The sequence below is a fragment of the Wyeomyia smithii genome, chromosome 2 (genome assembly GCF_029784165.1).
Source record: "Wyeomyia smithii strain HCP4-BCI-WySm-NY-G18 chromosome 2, ASM2978416v1, whole genome shotgun sequence".
NCBI lineage: Eukaryota > Metazoa > Arthropoda > Insecta > Diptera > Culicidae > Wyeomyia > Wyeomyia smithii.
The window spans coordinates 102,673,753-102,692,102 of record NC_073695.1 but is presented as its reverse complement, the minus strand read 5'-3'; the positions used below and the strand labels follow the sequence as shown (position 1 = coordinate 102,692,102).

The 18,350-nt window shown below is 39.0% G+C and overlaps 2 protein-coding genes across 2 annotated transcripts in view; one reads left to right on the top strand and one right to left on the bottom strand.

Moving 5' to 3' along the window:
• Positions 1-21: 21 nt before the first annotated feature.
• On the bottom strand, positions 22-1,902 carry LOC129722228 (islet cell autoantigen 1). The gene is made up of 4 exons (XM_055675524.1): positions 1,689-1,902; positions 1,108-1,625; positions 796-1,047; positions 22-739 (listed from the first exon to the last, which is right to left on the bottom strand). The coding sequence occupies exons 1-4, from the start codon at positions 1,750-1,752 to the stop codon at positions 188-190; spliced, it is 1,386 nt and encodes a 461-aa protein (XP_055531499.1). The 5' UTR covers positions 1,753-1,902; the 3' UTR covers positions 22-187.
• Positions 1,903-4,899: 2,997 nt separating this feature from the next.
• Positions 4,900-18,350, top strand: part of LOC129726093 (nucleosome-remodeling factor subunit NURF301) — a 29,186-nt gene continuing 15,735 nt past the window's right edge. Inside the window, exons 1-7 of the mRNA XM_055682712.1 lie at positions 4,900-5,764; positions 9,895-10,306; positions 10,380-14,299; positions 14,357-14,486; positions 14,540-14,968; positions 15,027-15,326; positions 15,439-15,746. Of these exons, the coding sequence (XP_055538687.1) occupies positions 9,970-10,306; positions 10,380-14,299; positions 14,357-14,486; positions 14,540-14,968; positions 15,027-15,326; positions 15,439-15,746 (5,424 nt within the window). The 5' untranslated portion in view covers positions 4,900-5,764; positions 9,895-9,969. The remainder of the gene's footprint in view (positions 5,765-9,894; positions 10,307-10,379; positions 14,300-14,356; positions 14,487-14,539; positions 14,969-15,026; positions 15,327-15,438; positions 15,747-18,350) is intronic.

Here is an 18,350-nt window from a genome sequence, read left to right as displayed (position 1 = left end):
CACATTATTAATACAGATCAGTGGTGCACATTCGCATTTATTAATCTTTCCATAGCACATAACATACATATTCAAAGAGCGTAGAAGCAGTTGACTAGATATAATGGAAAAGTCTTGGAATGCAAAAAAACATCGGTTAGTGATCGATTTCTTGCCCTCAAGAAATGTTCCCGTTTAGCGGTTAAACTTAGGCTTGTGAACTATTGGTTGGTGCGTCAGTTTTGGATGGAATAGCGTCCGGGTTTGAAAGCGGATCAAGTTCGGCGAAAAGCTGATACCATCCCGAGAGATCCTTGCCAGGTTTGGCATCTTTTTGCAAGCGCTTGTCATTATCAGCTCTGTTACCCGGCGAGGATGTAGATGATTGCGAATTCTTCGATAAACTTTGTAAAAAGCTTCCAAAAATGTCATTTGATCCTTTCTCGGTTTGTTTTTCGCTCGGGGGTGAACTGGATAATTCGTTCAAGGCTAGTTGCATCGACTCCGAACAAGCAAGCAATGTTGATGGCATAAAAGGAGCTGGTGCAGAAAGGAAGTCCGAGAACTCTTCCCCCATGGTTAAGTCCAACAAATCCGTGGTGTTAGGAACAACTTCCGGCTTCGCATGAAGATTTAGTTCAGAGACTCCAGCTAATAAATCTAGCTCGGAAGGAATCTTAGTGTAGTCGTCTCCTGTTTTGGGGTTTGTCTCTTGTACGGCCGGCTGTTTCGCAGTTGTGGTATCATCTTTGTAATCGTCCTGGAATGAAGAAAATATTGAATAAACAGTACAAAAGGTTAAGAATCGCGATCAACCTGAAAAAACAACATCTGGTCGTTGTCCGCTGGTTTATCGGCCTTATCTTCATCTTCCTGGTCTTTGACGTTCGGATTAGCTTGCGTCAGTTCCCTCAGAATAGAAAAATTATAGTGAGGATCCTTCGAGAGACTTTTTAAAGTTGTTTTGTATGTTTCATTACTCTTTTTCGCGAACAGTAACAATGCATTTTGATAACCAACCAGTGAATGCGAAAACATATTGCAGCGAGCTGCTGCCAACAAGTCAATCTGTAAATGATGAATTTGCGTATGGTGACAAAGTAAATAAGCTTATTAGTTTCCACTAACCTTCTCCAAACAATCCAACGTATACTTATCGAACTTTGTTTTGGCTGTTTTTACATGCCGCTGGGCCTTCCGAAATTTATCCAATCCTCGACCGGTATCGGGGTCCAGCTGAATGCTAACTGACTTCATCCAGCTGAGAGCCGCCCTGTACTCTGTTCGCTCTTTTTCCATCAATTGAATTGTGTTCTGAGTGTCCGCGATAGCCCTACCTTTGAACGTATGCACATCATGATGAAGTCGCAATAAAGGCACCCGAACCGTAATACGCTGCTGTCCGCAATAGGAAATAGCTTTTCCCGTATTCGACAATAATTTTCCAGTTGTCGGATTCTCTTTGCTAACTTCACGCAAGAACTTTCCAAAAGAATTTTCCTCCTGAGCCAGAATACATACACGTTCCTGATACTGGTCAATTATTCGATACAATTGTCGGCTCGTCTCCGTTACAGACTGGAAGAGTTCGATTTTCGAATCCAATTCACCGTCAGATGCAACAATGTTCTCATCTTCTTTTGTTCCTAAATTGATGATGCATATTGCGGAATCGTTCAACGCTTTTCGCTAGCTGAATTGATACATACCTAACTTTCTTTGAACTGCTTTCTTGGTTACCCAAAATTGGTGCTGGAATTCCGACTTTAACATTCTCAAAAATGTGTTTCAGGTAAGTATTTAAAAACAATTCAAAACAAAAGGGAAATACTATTCACGACCAGCAATAGTTGGCTGATTTTGACAAGTGTGTTCGTAGGTTCCTGCTTCACGGTTTCATAGGGGAAAATTATTGATTTTCCAACCCCCTCGGCAGGGGATGTATTGGATAGATAAGAAAATGATATGGCAATCATGGTGCCTGTATGAAATGCACCAACTCGACGCGCAGAAGCAGAGCGTAAAAAACGGTTAATATTTGAATTTAATAATAAGGTTATATTTTGAAAACTAGTCATAAACTAAATTCTTTTATAGACATCTTTTATATGCGCAGCAATAAAGTCGTTCAATCTGTTTATTTAAATTTTTATGTTCATACAAACAAATCAATTCTATTTAGAATTTGAGACGTTGCGGAACAGAGTGGTCTAAAGACCATGTTTTTCAAAAATGAGTTTTTTACATAATCCGCATCTACTCAAGAAACTGAAGTTAGGAGACTATAAAAATTTCGAAAAATCGAACTTTAAAGCTGATTTATACCATGTTAAAATTTCGTCCGAAACAGAATGGCCATTCTGTTTCGGAGCAGAGTGGTCTATGTATATAAATCGAGGTATTACCATCATGTAACATGTGACATGTAACATATTACATGTGACCTGTCGCGTAACTTGTCGCTTGTCCTGTAACATGTTACACGTGGTTTGTAACATGTTACACGTATTGTAACACGAAAAATGTAACATGTCAAATATCATGTAATATGTAACATTTTGTGTATCATGTAATGTTACACGTCACATGTTACATGCCATGTACATCATTTAACATGTGACACTTTGTACAGCCATTTTGTACGAGTTAACGTCATTTTTATTTATGTTTATTATGTACATAGACCACTCTGTTCCGAAACGATACGAGGATTCCAGTAAAATATATATGAAGTCAGAGTGGTCTATGTACATTGGTATGGTAAATTCACTTATTTAGCCAAAAAAAATGGTAATTTTATGTATTCACAGGTTAAACCACTTCCTAACCTTTATATAAGAACATTTTGTTTGAAAGAATCCGTTGAACAGAATTTTATTCAGATTTCTCGGAAATTGCTTCTCCTGACAAATTTGCTCGATGGCACATAGACCACTCTGTTCCGCAACGGCTCATTTCATAGGCTTAATGTATGAACATTTCATACATTAAGCCGTATGAATGAACGGAAGAAGCAGAGTAACTTCTTTTATTCATACGGCCTATTATTAACTAATAAGCCGTATCAATAAAAGAAGTTAATTTTATGCTTTTAAATATGTTTAACGGAAGCAAATTAGCTTTCTTTACATATTCCCGATCAACCACACACCCTATGCCTTGTGGAAGTTATTTTTGTAACTGAGCAAATGTCGCTCTCACACTTGTATAGCGACCTACCATATCTGAGGGTGTCTAAAGCCTGGAGACAATCTAACAAGGTGTTTAGCACCTGTTATCAGGGAATTTGATTTTGTTTAGAAAAACCTGGAAAAGTCACGGAAATCTTAGAACAATCAGGGAATTTGGGGTTTTAAACAGAATTTTGTCCGAACGATCTAATTTTATTTCGTGTGCATATTAACACAATTTTCGACATTCATTATCCTTAAATTTTGCCTTGCTTTCAATCCAATGCCAATATTTTATATATGCACAAACAGTACCAAACCGTGGTGTGATCTTTGCTGCACTTAAGAGTCGTCTCCACTCCGCTCGGTCCAAAGCTGCTCTTCGCCAGCTCTGCAGTTTGCGTAGGGTCCGTCCAGCTTGCCCGTTGTGCACCTCTTCGTCTCATACCTAATGGATTGGTTTCAACCATCTTAACAGGGCTATCGTCGACATCCTTACGACATACCCAGCCCACTGCACTGCTGCCAATCTTAGCGGTGTGAACTATCGGTTTGATCAGTGTTCTGTAGATGGTCAACTTGGTACGGTGGCGAATTCTACTCGATCAGAGCGTCCTCCGGAGATCAAAGTATGCGCGATTTCCTGCCATAACGCACCTATGAATTTCCAAGCTGGTGTCGTTGTCGTCAGTTACCAGTGAACCCAGGTACATGAACTCGTCGACAACCTCCATTTCATCTACACCAACTTAAACCTTAGGTTGTAGGTTAGCATTACCTTCTCTGGAACTTCTTGCTTTCATGTACTTCGTCTTCAATGCATTTATGACCAGTCCAATCCGTTTTGGCCCTCAGTCCGATGTACGTATCCGCCATCTTAACAAGTCCAAGCCACAATGTCGATATCGTTGGCGAAGCCAAACAGTTGAATCGACTTGTGGAATATCGTGCCACTCGTGTTAATCCCTGCTCTTCTAATCTGTTGTACTCTGCTCCTGCACCAAGATCAATTGCCATCGTTCTCCGAGACCAGTTGGGCCTATCCAACTTTCCACGACCGGTGATAACGGATAGATTTGACATAAATATAACGGAGGTTCAAACTAATAGGTCAATGGGTATATTCATTGAACTAGTTGTTTAACGACCTCCATTATATGACGAATCTATCCGCCATTATCGCTCGTGGAAAGTTGGATAATCATGTCAACATATAAAATATAAAGTATTCAAAACTGAATTGAACCGTTTCAAGAGAGTTTTAAACGGTTAGTTATGCCATATATGTCGCAAGTTAACAATAAGCGGACCAAAACGTATAGTTAAAAAATTTAATTAACACAGGTCGATTTAATTTGTTTTTGCAGAATGCGTGCGATGCGTGCATTATTGATAAACTTTTCAAAATATTAAATAAATAGCTGTATCATATTTTTCACATTACTGGCGTCACTGCCGCTTAAAAATATCATACCGTTTCCCATCCACTTAGGGGTGGCAAGGTTTTCGATATCTATATGTTGAGCTGGAGTGACATAAAATTCTGAACATTTATGGCTTAATAATATATGGCTTATTTGGCTTGGCTTAATTAATAAAATGTATTTTACCTATCAGACATTGTTATTGGACTTATTTATTTTGACGATAATCAATTTTGTAGGTAGGAAATATTTTGTGAAATAGATTTTGCGGTTTGGAAAAAGCTGCAAGTTTATATGGCAACACTGCATTTATGTGGCAGCAGCAGAAACACGAAGTTCAGAGTGAAATTGGATTGCAATCGTGAAGCAAAGCTCTGTCGGTGGTAGACGCGCTTAGGTAAAGGGGAGTACGTTTGCAGTTGTTTCCCGTTCTGCAGAGTAGACTTTAAGAAATTATTCGCTGAGAAGTTAATTTTTAGTTTGCTGCTAAAGTTGTTTATAACTATTATTTTGATCGAAAAGTTTATACTGAAAGTGATAATTTTCTAACTTGAAGGAAATATACGCACACCAGCGCTTGAGCTGCAGAAGAGCTTTACAGGGAAACAGTGTATGTGCGACCAAGTGTATCGTAACAGCAATAGTGTGCGTGTTATAATGCGTGAAGTAGAACAACGATTGTGATTGGACAGTCGTTTGACAGGCGCTGAGGAACTTGAGTAGTTTCCTCAAATAGAGATTATATTTTAGTGAAAAATCAACAATCATTAAAAAATAATAGTTTTAAGTCGACATTTTTGTCATTTTTAACGAAAAACTTTAGTTTTGAATCGGAAAGATTTATAGTGAAAAGACGTACAAACGCAGCGTAGTAGTACAAGATGGCGTCCAACGCGACAGCCAATCAGCGTCGAGCTTTCATCGCTTTGGTACAGCATGATGAATTTTCATACGTTTTCGCGTCACTGTTCAGTAGCAGTAGCAGCAAAATCTAGTGCGTCCTCTTCGTAAAAGGTGCAGAACAAAACCTGAAATCAGAAAGAGGAAGAGTGTGTGCAAAATTTTCGACTGGCGCGGAAAAATCATCCAGATTTGCGACCAATAATACCTTACGGTTATGTGTCATGTAAAGTACGGCGGAAAAAGTAACGAATTAGACGAATTAGCCGGATGCACCCTAGAAAAGATTTGGTAAGTCGAAATTGCTGCAAACCTTTAGTCCAAAATGGTTGCCAGTAGCGAATGAATTTTCTCGCATGCTAAGGGAATTTTTTCCTTTACCGAACTACGTTTACACGATGACAAGTGTGTGTCCGAACCGAAGGAAAATCCAAACGAAACCTTCGGAGACGTTGATCGCGGCCAGAAGCACAACATATGATTGCACAAAAACAAAAACAAGCCATTTATTGGCAGGAATAAAACATAACCTTTTCTATTGTTAGCGAAGAAAGTGTTGAAGTTACGATACAGAATCACAATTGAAATAAAAAAAACGTAGACTTTCTAGGCTGTTGGCTTTACATTTGGACGATTAGTTGAGCAAAATACATATGGGTCTGCTATGCGAATCAAACAATCAAGTTTGATGTTTTACTGGTTGTTCAATTCAAATTTCGCTCAATAAGCAGCTTTGACTCTGGAACAAAAGCATGCATTAGCTTGTGCTTGAGTTTATATTTCAATAGTTTATTTAAAGTTTGAACTAGTTTAGGTTACTTTTTGTTTTTTTCGATAAAATGTTCAGAAAAGAGAAAGAAGTATAAAGGTGACAGGTCAAACCTCTAATTATGAATTTTGTAAACATACGCGTTATATTCGAACTGATAATGCATATATGTTGCAACAATTCCAACAAATATTTGTCTATTCATTATTTTGTGTAATTCCAATTTTATTTTTAAGAAAACAAACAACAGTCTCGCACTAACCAAGAAAAATGCAAAGAAGAATGGCGATGTAATATGATTTTATAACAACTTTTTACCGATCATTCACGCATCACAAAAAGGTAAACAAACAAATAGTTAACAGGATAATGCGATACAAGTGCTACGATGCTTCTGACTCTATAGAGTATCAAGTTCGCGGGTAGTAGAATTATTAGGAATGGCTATTTGATTTATTCGTTCAATTGTACAATTTTCTTTCGAAAAATTATTTCTCGAGTTTTCTGTTTTCAAGTAATCTAATTCTAATTCGTTGTCAATCTTTTGGAAGGCCCTGTTTAATTGTAATAGTAGTACAGCCGAAATTCGTTGGTTGGAACACAACTGCCACCCAACTAGCGAATCGTGTTCGTTAGGCTAATGACATACTGAGGCGTCAAACGAAGCGAAGCAAAAAGCGTCGTAAAGGCGTCTGAGCTACTTCTTCGAACGTCTATATGAAACGCTCAAACCGGTCATACTGGAGCGGCAAAGACGCGTCGGTAGAGGCGGCGAAACAGAACGAGTAGTGTTTTGACGCGCGTATAGGTACGCGGTACTACCATATTCAGACTAAATTTTTCATCGCCAGGTGCTTTATATTTGCTTTGTTTTGGTTTGGTAATTGAAAAAAAGCAAATAAAATACATTTTCGTTTAGAAAATGTCAAAATGTTTAGAAAATGTTAGTGTAGTTATACCATGTTCAGACTAAACCTGATATCGCCAGGTGCTTTATATTTGCTTTATTTTGGTATTAAATCTTAAAAAAGAAAAAAAGTAGGATAGAAAGTACTATCGGGAAAAGTTTTCAGGCCGTCGGAAAAACAACACTGGTATTTTTGATTGATGTTGAGTATTGATTCGAATGGTCAGGAATCTAGCATGCTGAACTTCTTTGGTCGCGAAAGTGCAAGCCGCTGAGTAACTAGCTGTGCTCACATGGGTTTTTTAAATCCTAATAGATATTGTAAACTAGTTGAATGTTGCTTGGGGTCAACGGGTTTAAAATTCAGAATAATATCTTATATTTTTTACTACGCCTGTAGCGCAACTCACTTCAGTAATATTATTTTATTTCATAAAAAAATCTCTATGTTTACTAAAAACGTAATTTACCGTGCTTGAAGAAGCAAAAAAATCTCCATTGGACGAATTCCTATTTCTTTCAAACAAAACCGCTACTGAAATCTAGGAATATGACAATACAACGCATTGGCGACGCTCGCTCCAGTATGTCATAGGAAGCTTCACCCAACGCTTCTGTTTATTCCGCTTCTCAAACGCTCAACGCTTCGCTTCCTTTGACGCCTCAGTATGTCATTAGCCTTAGTTGGATGAACTGACAACTGGGTAAATTTTTCAAAGGGAGCGCCGATTGTTTATTTTCTTCCTGCTTTGCAAAATTTCCTAATTTCATTGCGGTAAAACTATGTCAAAGAAAATGGACTTTGCTCATCTGTCGTGCTGCTGTAGTAAATATTTTATGTATTTGGTCGATACAACCAACCGTAAACCGAACAGTAAACCTCTAAATTACACAAAAAATGTTGTAAATGTATAACATGTATTTTTCAAATTACGCGATTGATTATGCCAGAGATGATCTGCATGAAGTGTCCAGTTAATAGCGCTGAGAAATAAACTCACTAGTGCTGATAATCCAACGAGCGAATCATCATTGTATTCAAATTTTTCGATTCGAATCAATTTGAAAAGTTATTATTTACCATATGAAAAGTCCATACTTCACTGTATCACTCAGTACTCACACAGTACCTACTGCACCGAAGGTTTTTAAATGGATAGTTGTCTGATGGGCTGTTGGTATTAGTTTTGCGGGAATACCTAGTACACTAAAGTCGCTTTTTACGCGGGGGATACGTGCCGCGTAAAAAAAAAACCGCGTAAATTCCGGAATCCGCGTAAAAAAAACCGCGTAAATTCCGGAATCCGCGTAAAAAAAAACGCGTAAATTCCGGAATCCGCGTAAAAAAAAACCGCGTAAATTTCGGAATGTGCGTAAAAAAAGCCGCGTAAAAAGACCGCGTAAAAAGCGACCTTAGTGTACATATATATAATGTAATATTTTATAATTCAGTATTTCATTTCATATCAACAGTCAGTATTATTCAAATAAATCTTAAGAGTAACTAAATAAATCAACAGTTTAACGGGTCTAAGTTTTAGCATCTATCTTTTGTAGGATTGGTAATGAGCTCTAAAATTGAACTTTGAATGAAATAGGGTATCGGCTCTATTAACGTCAGGTTTGTCCTGATCAAAGAAGACAATTTTCTGCGGGAATATATTAACAACCATCATGCAAGCAATCAACGCTTTAGGACATCATTTATTTTGATATGAAAACATGTAACAAGTGAAATTATTAATGCGGATTTGAAGAAATTTTTGTAGATTACAGAATTGATGTTATTTTTAACGAGGCACGCATCCCCTTGTTGAAAGCGATTTAAGTGTATATAATTGGATTACAAATTTTCATATAGATGATTAGCACTTGTATCCTATTTAAATAATTAGCGATGCGGCGGGGTACAGCAGACACCCTAGCATATCTCACAATAGATCAACGATTCTGAGCGCAGTGAGGAAGTCCATACAGAAAAAAAGATTAGTGAGATATGTCAAAACTATTCGTTTATTCAGTGCAGAGTGTAGCACAAAACGGTGTAGTCTATTTTGCAAAGTCGAAATAACATGTTTTTAAACTGAATATTTAATTTTTGGGCTGAAAAGAATTATAATGAACTAGGTGATTCATTAAAAAATAAACTTACTTCAAGGTAAGTTTATTTTTAAAGGAAAAAAAAAACAAATAAATCAATGTTTCCGATTTTACAGAAATTTGATTGTAGGTAAACTGTTTTATCGATCACAACATCCCAGTGATTTCTCGTGGAAGTGCAGAGGTGTTCTCGGCTTCCAATAAGCGAGTATCACGTCAACATTTTCCTATACAAATTCCTTCTTTGACCTGCATTCGGATGCGGCCGGCGCTGGTATTGCCTAATATAAAGATTAAGGTCACCGGTTTTTACACATTGAGGATGCATGTTGGTCCCAAGCATCATCTGTTGGTTCTCTGTGTAATTACAGCTGATCTGGCAATAACGGAGTAGCAACCGCGGGCGGTCAATCATGCTCATGCTCATGCTCATGCTCATGTAGGTAAACTGTTTTATCGATCAATACAAGTGTTGAACAAGGCTTCATCGAAAATATCGTCTCACAGTTTCTCCACACAATATGCATATATTTATTTAGCTTCATGCATATGTAGTTATCAGATTTCTGGTAGACCCTCGAGATAGTTCTTTTTTTTATGTCTCTAAATTTAATCCTTGCGTGTTTTCTGTGTCTGTTTTTACAGAATATCAAGTCCCAGATCTTCAGGATAATTTAGATCTAAAACGAAAAGTTAGAACTGCGTTGTGTAGCGGTCAAAATGAGCAGTCGCAAGTCGAACGCTGGAGCAGGGGAGGGTCCATCCACGGGCAAACGCCGTGGTCGACCGCCTAAGTCACAGTCGATGGAACGGCCAAAGGCCAAGTTCCAGTACCACTTGCTTAAGAAGCCCAAATACTTGTGCAAAGAAGGAAGCGATTCACGGTTTAGCACGCCATCAGCGTCTCGGGCATCTTCGCCACAGGGCAGCGAGGAGAGCCGACCATCTACGTCGCGCCGGTCGATTCCGGTTAAAACAGCCCGTGCAACAAAAGCAACGTCAAAAGGCAGAGGTTCTGCCAGTGGAAGTCGTGGACGAGGTGGCAATAATCGAAAGAGTACGTATTGTTTTGACAGTATCTACTTGAGTTTTTTTTAAATAACCAACGTATCAATAAATTCTACTCTTAGGTTACACGTACCATGAATCAGAATACCACTATGGGTCGGATTTTGGAGATGATAGTGATAAGAGCGATTATGACGATTCGATGCGTTCTGCTAGTGACTCCGACGACAGTCTGGTTAATGAGTCAGATTCTGATTTTTCGATACACAGTTTTAGCACATCTACCCTGGGCGGATGTACAAAAGAACCCTCGCCTGACCCGGTTTGGCTTCAGGAGCGTGAGTTTCCTCCATTGGAATTACCGGCCTCTTCGAAAGATTTGCTGGCACCGAATAAGATAGTGCTCAAGTGTACCTCAATTTATGAAATTATTCGAAGGTTTCGGCACTTGGTGCGACTGTCACCGTTCCGATTGGAAGATTTCTGTGCAGCAATTATGTGCGACGATCAAAGCCCGCTGCTTACTGAATTACATATTATGCTACTGAAGGCTATCCTGCGGGAGGAGGATTCGCAGCAGACACATTTTGCACCACTTGATCAGAAAGATAGTGTTAACATTGCGCTTTATTTGATAGACTCTTTAACGTGGCCAGAAGTGTTACGAAGTTACATTGAAAGTGATTCCGGATTAGATCAGGACGTACTGTCTGTACTTAGTAATAATGAGTACCCGTTTGTGACACCAGAAGAAAGATTGAAAGTGTTGCAGTTTCTAACCGATCAGTTTTTAATCACGACTACCGTTCGGGATGATATGTTGCAGGAAGGCCCAATCCATTACGACGACCACTGTCGTATCTGTCATAGATTGGGCGATCTCCTGTGCTGTGAAACATGTCCGGCTGTATTTCATCTGGAATGTGTCGATCCTCCACTGGTTGACGTACCAAGTGAGGACTGGCAGTGCAACTTATGTAAGTTGCATAAGGTTTCCGGGGTTATTGATTGCATATCAACGCAAGAGAAGCAAGGTATGCTTTGTCGACAAGAGTTGTTGGGTTATGATCGACATGGGCGAAAGTATTGGTTTATCGGGCGACGAATTTTCATCGAAAATGAAGACTCTTCTGAAGTTTGGTACTTTAGTACCGAAAAACAGTTCACACTCCTGTTGTCAAAGTTGGATGCTGTAGAATATGAAACTGATTTGTGTAAAGAGTTGGAAGATCGACGAGATGAAGTCATCCGTCAAATGACGATCACGGAAAGTATCACAAATCAGCATAAAGGTGGAAAGAAGTCTTACTTTGAAGTAGATAACCAGCGTCTAACAAAATTATTACATGAGCAAAACGGCGACCGAATGGATGTTGACGAATTGGTTGACGCTGATGAGAATGGTGATATGGATGAAAAGTCAAAAGATGAAAGCGATTCAAATTCTTCTGGCAGTAAAGATGATGAGGATAGGAATTCTGATGAAAAGCATGTGACCCGTTCTAAAACAGGTTCGTTGACACCTCGTGCCTTCGGTACTGAAGACAGCAAGAAGAAACATTCATTAATCAAAGATGAAGATGAATCACGTTTAACGCGTAATCGTTTGAGTCAGATATCAAATGGAACGATGTACTTTAAACTTGGCATGGAAAATGGGTTTAAAATGTACGTGAATCAGTACAGCATCAATCCAATTGCTTTGAACAAACCTCAGCGAAACGAGGAACGCGACAAAAAGCGTCATCTATCGCATAAGTTTTCTTTAACACAAGCGTCAGAGTTCAAGTGGTTAGGGGGTGGAATGTACAGTACACAGGCGCAAATAATTTCTACCCTTAAGCAGACTATGATTGCCCTAGAACAAGCAATTGCTTCGCCATTTTTGCATCAAAACTGGTCAAAACTGCGCAAAACATGGATCAGCGCTATTAGCTCGTGTACTAAAGCGAAGGATTTTGCTAAGATCTTGTGTATTTTGCAAGCATGTATGCGAGGAGTAGTGTTTGCTAGTGTTTGGCATGAACAATTAGGGCATACCAGAATGTATCGTATAACATCGGCAGAACGAGAGGAGAAAAAAAAGTTGGAGAAACGAGAAAAGCGAGAGCGCGATGATGAGGAAGAGCGAAATAGGATGACGTTCAACTTTGTCAAGTATTCGCTCGGGTTGAAACATCAAGTCTGGAAACAAAAAGGTGAGGAATATCGTATTCATGGCCAGTGGGATTGGGTGTGGATGGCACTTGGCAGGCGGAAGTCTTCGAAAGTCGGCCAGGAAAGAATAGCAGCCTCTCATATTTTGGTTCCCATAGTAGCAGAAGTTCATAAAAAACTTCTGAAGTTAGACGAGAAAACGTATATTGCATATCGAGCATGTGTGGATGGTAAAACAGATCTAGACTTTCTAACGGACAATGATAGTTTAAATAATCAGCTTATGGAAAGCTTTAATCAGTTGGAAACATTCCCTGTACCAGAAAAATTCGGAGAGATCGATGTTTCGAAAGCGCTATCCACTCCTGGTGGTAGAATTTTGTACCCAAAAATTGCAAAAAAATGCACAGTCTTAGACTGTTTGCTAGAAAAGCGTGTTGCGCTTCAGGAAGAGGAGGAGCGAAAAATTGCAAAAGTTAAATTGGAAGAGGATGATATCGGTGTGAATGTTATACATAAAGCGGATGTTAATAATATGCGACCTGGTGAGTGTGCTGAAAAGCAACTGCAAGCTATTATTAATTGTAAGAACGGATCGGCCAATAAAGCACAATTGGTGCAATCCAATCAGCAGCAAAGTAACCAGAATGTTGAACAATGGAACTCATTGTGTCAAAAAATAATTCCATTGCGTGCGAAATACCAACAGGTGGATCGTAGTTCAAAACTATATAAATGCTATTCTCTAGGCTGTCAAATGGGTATGTGCTATTCACCGGTTTGTGCACAAAAACAGAAGATTGTTGATGAATTGGGTCTCTTGTTGAAAAAATTTCAAATTCTTGATAATCGTCAAACCACGACTACTGCAATTGGAGGAACAGCAAAATCTATACTGGAGCAAAAACTTACCGAGAGTAAATCGGAAGATTTTCAGGGAATGTTGGGTCGATTTGCTATGAGTCGCTACCGCGCTGTGCTCGACGATTGGGAGCGTGCCCATCGTAATCTTATCGAGTACGATGAGGAATTGATTGACTCGATGGTTCCGCTTAAATTAGAGCAAGAGCATAATAACAACCTAACGGATGAGGTGGAAATCAAGAATGAAGAAACTCTCGCTCCTGATATGGTAGTGAAAGAAGAAATTGTTAGTACAGAAAATGAAGTCGAGTTAGATGGGTCTAGGGAACGAGCGGATGATAGTTTAAAAATGAACGAAAATTCAAATTCAATTTCGGAAAATTCTTGTGACGAACCTCGCACTACTCGGCGTGGTCGACCGCGTAATAATAAAAATAGTTCGGTAGGAGTGGTGGAAGAAACAGATAATAAAATCAAAGAGGAACATCTGGTTGTGCCGAAGAAAGAACATAAACCCAATCGTAGGTTTACTGCCCCTTCTCGCAGTATTAAAAAAGAAGAGTCTGAAGAGAAAGAATTGGCCCCCGATGGAAGTGTACGAATTTATTCAGCTACGTCTACTAAGGGTAAAATTTATCTTCGCTCGCCAACTTCGCCATCGATCGACATGGACGTCAAGGTGAAAGCTGGAAAGAAACTAATAAAACCAAAGTATCCGGTGGTTAATTACTTTCATACTCGCAAAATGACAACCTCGATAATGGTATTGCCACGACACGAACTGCTAAAATTAAGTCGAACAGGGGGTCGATTACCTGTAACAGGTTTTCATCATATGGCGAAAAACAATTCAGTGTGGCCTTATCCATGTGCAAGGCCGATGTTTAAAACATGTTGGCTGTATCGAACATTAAATTTATCGACATTGTCGGCTGTAGCATTACAATTGCGGATACTTTGGACCTGCTTGCGATGGGATGATATGGCAATGAAACCTGCGACCAGTGATGGGAAACATCAGGTATGTGTAGTTTCTCGTGATAACTATGATCAATATAACCTTTTTGTTTTCTAACAGGTCACAACCGAGTCCGAAATAATGTCCCTGGAGATTCTCAAACATCGTTATGCTGGAGTCTTCAATGAACGTATGCAATACCTCAGGCGGAAAGTTGTCATTCCGCTAGAGCTACCAAAAACTGTCAGAGGTAACTATTTGTGATTGCATGTGTATTTTATCACTGAACGAGTTTTTTTGCAGAGGTACAATCTATTCGATCTGGGTTACGTAAAAGGAAACGTGCAGAATCTCCACAGCAAACTGAACCGCAAGTTTCGGAAGAATGGATAGACGAAGACAAACTTGAACTTTGGGAGATAAAGTTATACGGTGAGAAACAAGAGAAACTTGCTGCTACTCAGGTTCAACCAGTGACCCGAACTAGTACCGGCAAACTTCCACTAAATCGTCACGCTGGTTCAACTTCATCAGCTGATTCCTCAAACTCATCAACCCCTACCAGCAATGGCAACAGTGCCTCTGGTTCGAATTCCAGTGCGGTAAACAAATCTGCCATGATTTCTAGTAAAGCGTCACGTGAGGAGATTACCGAGAAGATGGAACAGCAGCTGCGGATACAGCGTGCTGCTCATAACCAGAAGCGAGCAATGGAACTGAAACAGCAACAAGGTGAAAAGCTAAGCAGTATGAAAGCCTAGAATATGGCATATCTTATTTTTATTTACAGATGGTTCCACGCCAGCTAAGCAAACGGTTGTTCAACGTCGTATTATTGTGAAAAATCCGGACGGAACAACTAAAATAATTCAGCAAAACATAACACAATCTGCTGCGAGGTCTTCGTCTTCAGTGACATCCACACAGCAAAAGGCACAACAGTCTACCAATTCAGCGAAATCCGATGGTCCCCAAAAAGTGCAAATAATTCGTGGACCAGATGGTAAAGTCAGCGTTCGCGGCCTCAATCCAGGGCAGCAGTTGATACAGACAGCTGATGGAAAATTGCACGTTCTAAGTGCAGCACCCGGTATGTTAATGAAAATTCTCACTATGGCAAATAAAGAACGAAGCACACCGGTTTCGGCAATTGCCTGATCGGTTGTGTTGTCAAATTATCTTACTTGTAATATTTTTTTAAGGATCAAGTCCGGCTGCTAGTAAGCAAGCAATTGCGGCTAAAGTTGGTCAAAAGATTATCACCAAGGTAGCTGCTGGCCACGTCAATAGTCCAGTAACGGTAGCAGCTACCTCGGCGACTACCACCAGTACAGTCCAAACCCAACCATCGCAGCAGCAGCAGGTAGTGCAACAACAGCAACCAACTACCACGGTAGTTAATTCCCCAGCTGCTCCGCAACAAATTTTGAACAAATCCGCAGGAATTGTCGTTAGAAGTCAAGTTGGTCAACCGATAAAGCAAATCATCCAAAAGCAAGTTGTGCAGAAGGTATGTCATGTTGATATTACTCTGTTAGTGAATTTAGTTAGATTTAGGAGAAACATCATTTACAAATCGATTCGACAGAAGTATCTCTAAAAATATTCAAAGCATTTTTAACAACTACCACAAAAGATCAAAATAATGGTCGCAGTGGTCCAAATCTTACAAAAAAAAAAAAACCGCGTACCTTGCACATGATTATTATACATCGGAAATTCATCCGAAAAAAAATTAACAAACGAAAACATTCAAGTATTCCGCTTATTTTTTAAGTACATTTGATACTTCATATAACCAAAAGGTATTGTTCATTTGGATAATGTATTTTAAATTATAGCGAATTTCTTTATTCTACCAGCTCACCTCGTTTTGACCTGGAAGCGCACGAACTACTGTCAAAACTCTTCTTTATTCGCTTGATTTTGACCCAGTTTTGACCTGGCGTGCTGCCCGAAGCGCACTGTAAACTTTGTCAGCTTCAACCCACCACCGTACGTGCTTATAGCGAATTTCTTTATTCCACCAGCTCACCTCGTTTTGACCTGGAAGCGCACTAACTGCTGTCAAAACCCTTCTTTATTCGCTCGATCTTGACTCAGTTTTGACCTGCCGTGCTGCCCGAAGCGCACTGTAAAATTTGTCAGTTTCAACCCATCACCGCACGTGCTAAGTTCGTAAACAATTATCTGGCATCTCTTTTTTACTTGCTTCGTAAATGGCGATGCCGTTTTTTTATTGCTCGGCAGAGTTGCCCTCACGCAGTTGAATAAAGAAATTCACTATTAGTTGCAGCATGTTTTTGAAATTTTCAGTTGAAAATATTTAAAACTAAGCCGTCAATACAACAAGCATATAGTTCGAACTCACTTTACACAAAAAAATGTTTTAGCTCTAAATATTTCGGGTTCACTGCCCGAAGAGTTCCGAGGTATCTGTACTGCCGTTTCAATTGTATAGTTGTCGCACCACGCATAAGGTTTGTGTATGGGATAATTATGCTTGGAACAGCAATGTACTCATTGATGGAGGGTTGGTTGGCAGTAATGCTGTGCCCCAATTTGGAATCGTGTAGTCAAACAATCTTTTAGAATTCAATACTTGACACGGATTTGAAAGGTAGCGTCCGAAGAAGTGATATCTAGCATACGCAAGGGCTGACCAAGCAGGTGAGCGAGAGATGACGTCTAATTGCAAGGTTGCAGAAGCGGCAGTTATCACATAGGACAATACCGATGTCCTTTAGGTGGTAAGGATCTGGGAGGGAGAAACGGATACGAAGCTGTGGGAGTGTCAAAATGAACCAAAATGAGCTGTCATTGACTGTCAATTTGAACCAAGGGAAACAGAGCATTCTTCATCGCAAACAGTTTTTATATTCATTGTCGTTTTACAAAATATTTTGGTTTATTTTTACGTAAAATAATCATGTACTTCGATTACTAAACTTGCGCTTTTTTTTTATTTAGACTGGTTACAATTTCGAACACACTTCACACACGGTCGAAGTCGAATCTTTCACGAAATGGTGAGATGTAGGACTGTAAAATGTTTGCAACTGCATGAAACCCCGAAAAATCTGCCTCACATGATACGCTCTCGTACACATTTTCAGAAAGTCTGCGCAAATATATTAAAACTCAAACTCAAAACTCTGAAGAAATTTTTATACAACGGCAAATTGAAAAAACTCAGACTCAAAAAATGTGTGTTTTACAAACAAATTTGCACATTCAGTTTTTCTGATGTTACTAAAAACTTCATTTGAGTCATGCACGCGCTACAGCAAGAAGATAGTTACACGCTATCAAAAAACGACGCATGTGCGTGTTCTCTGTTTTAAGTGTAGTATTCGTTTCTCCCTCCCAGGTAAGGACTAGCTCACGTGCAGAGACGTAGTTCACCACGCTTGAGACCGAGAAGCCTATTGGTTATAGCAGAGTTTAGAGAAATAATCTGTTAAACAAAGTTTGAAAACTACAGATTAACAAACATGAAAGATTGAATTACGAAAAGCTAAAAAATATCAGACTATTATGATTCATTAACTTCTGATCGAGCGTCTTGATAGAATATTTACACTACACATTACACTTTTTATCCACTTTCAATATTTAATTCTATCAAAAGTGATAGAATTAAATAGTGAAAGTGAATAAAAAGTGTAATGTGTAGACTATTATGAATCCAGATATAACCATATGTTATGTGGGAAAAGCAGTTTTGATTGGACTATTTATGATCTAAAATTTGTTAAAGTAAAGTAGGGAATCATTTTAAGTCTCGTGCATTAAGTCGAGATACCCGAAATGTGTAAGGTGAAATATAAACTTAAGTATATTAATTTGTTCACTTTTTTTTCTGTCAGTATATTCAGATTACAAAATTGATTTGACAAGATTATAAAATTGATTTGACAAAAATGCAGATAGAGGATTGGTGTCAAAGAACAAACTGTTAGAGTGGTTTACAACGTTCAATTTGAGCTAAAAAATGAATATAAGAAAACATCAAAATTCGTTTAAAACTGAGCTACTTTTAAACATTTTTGTTTCCAAAATGTTTTTTTTTTACATTTATTTAGACATGTAAACTGCCGGTAACCGCAAGTCA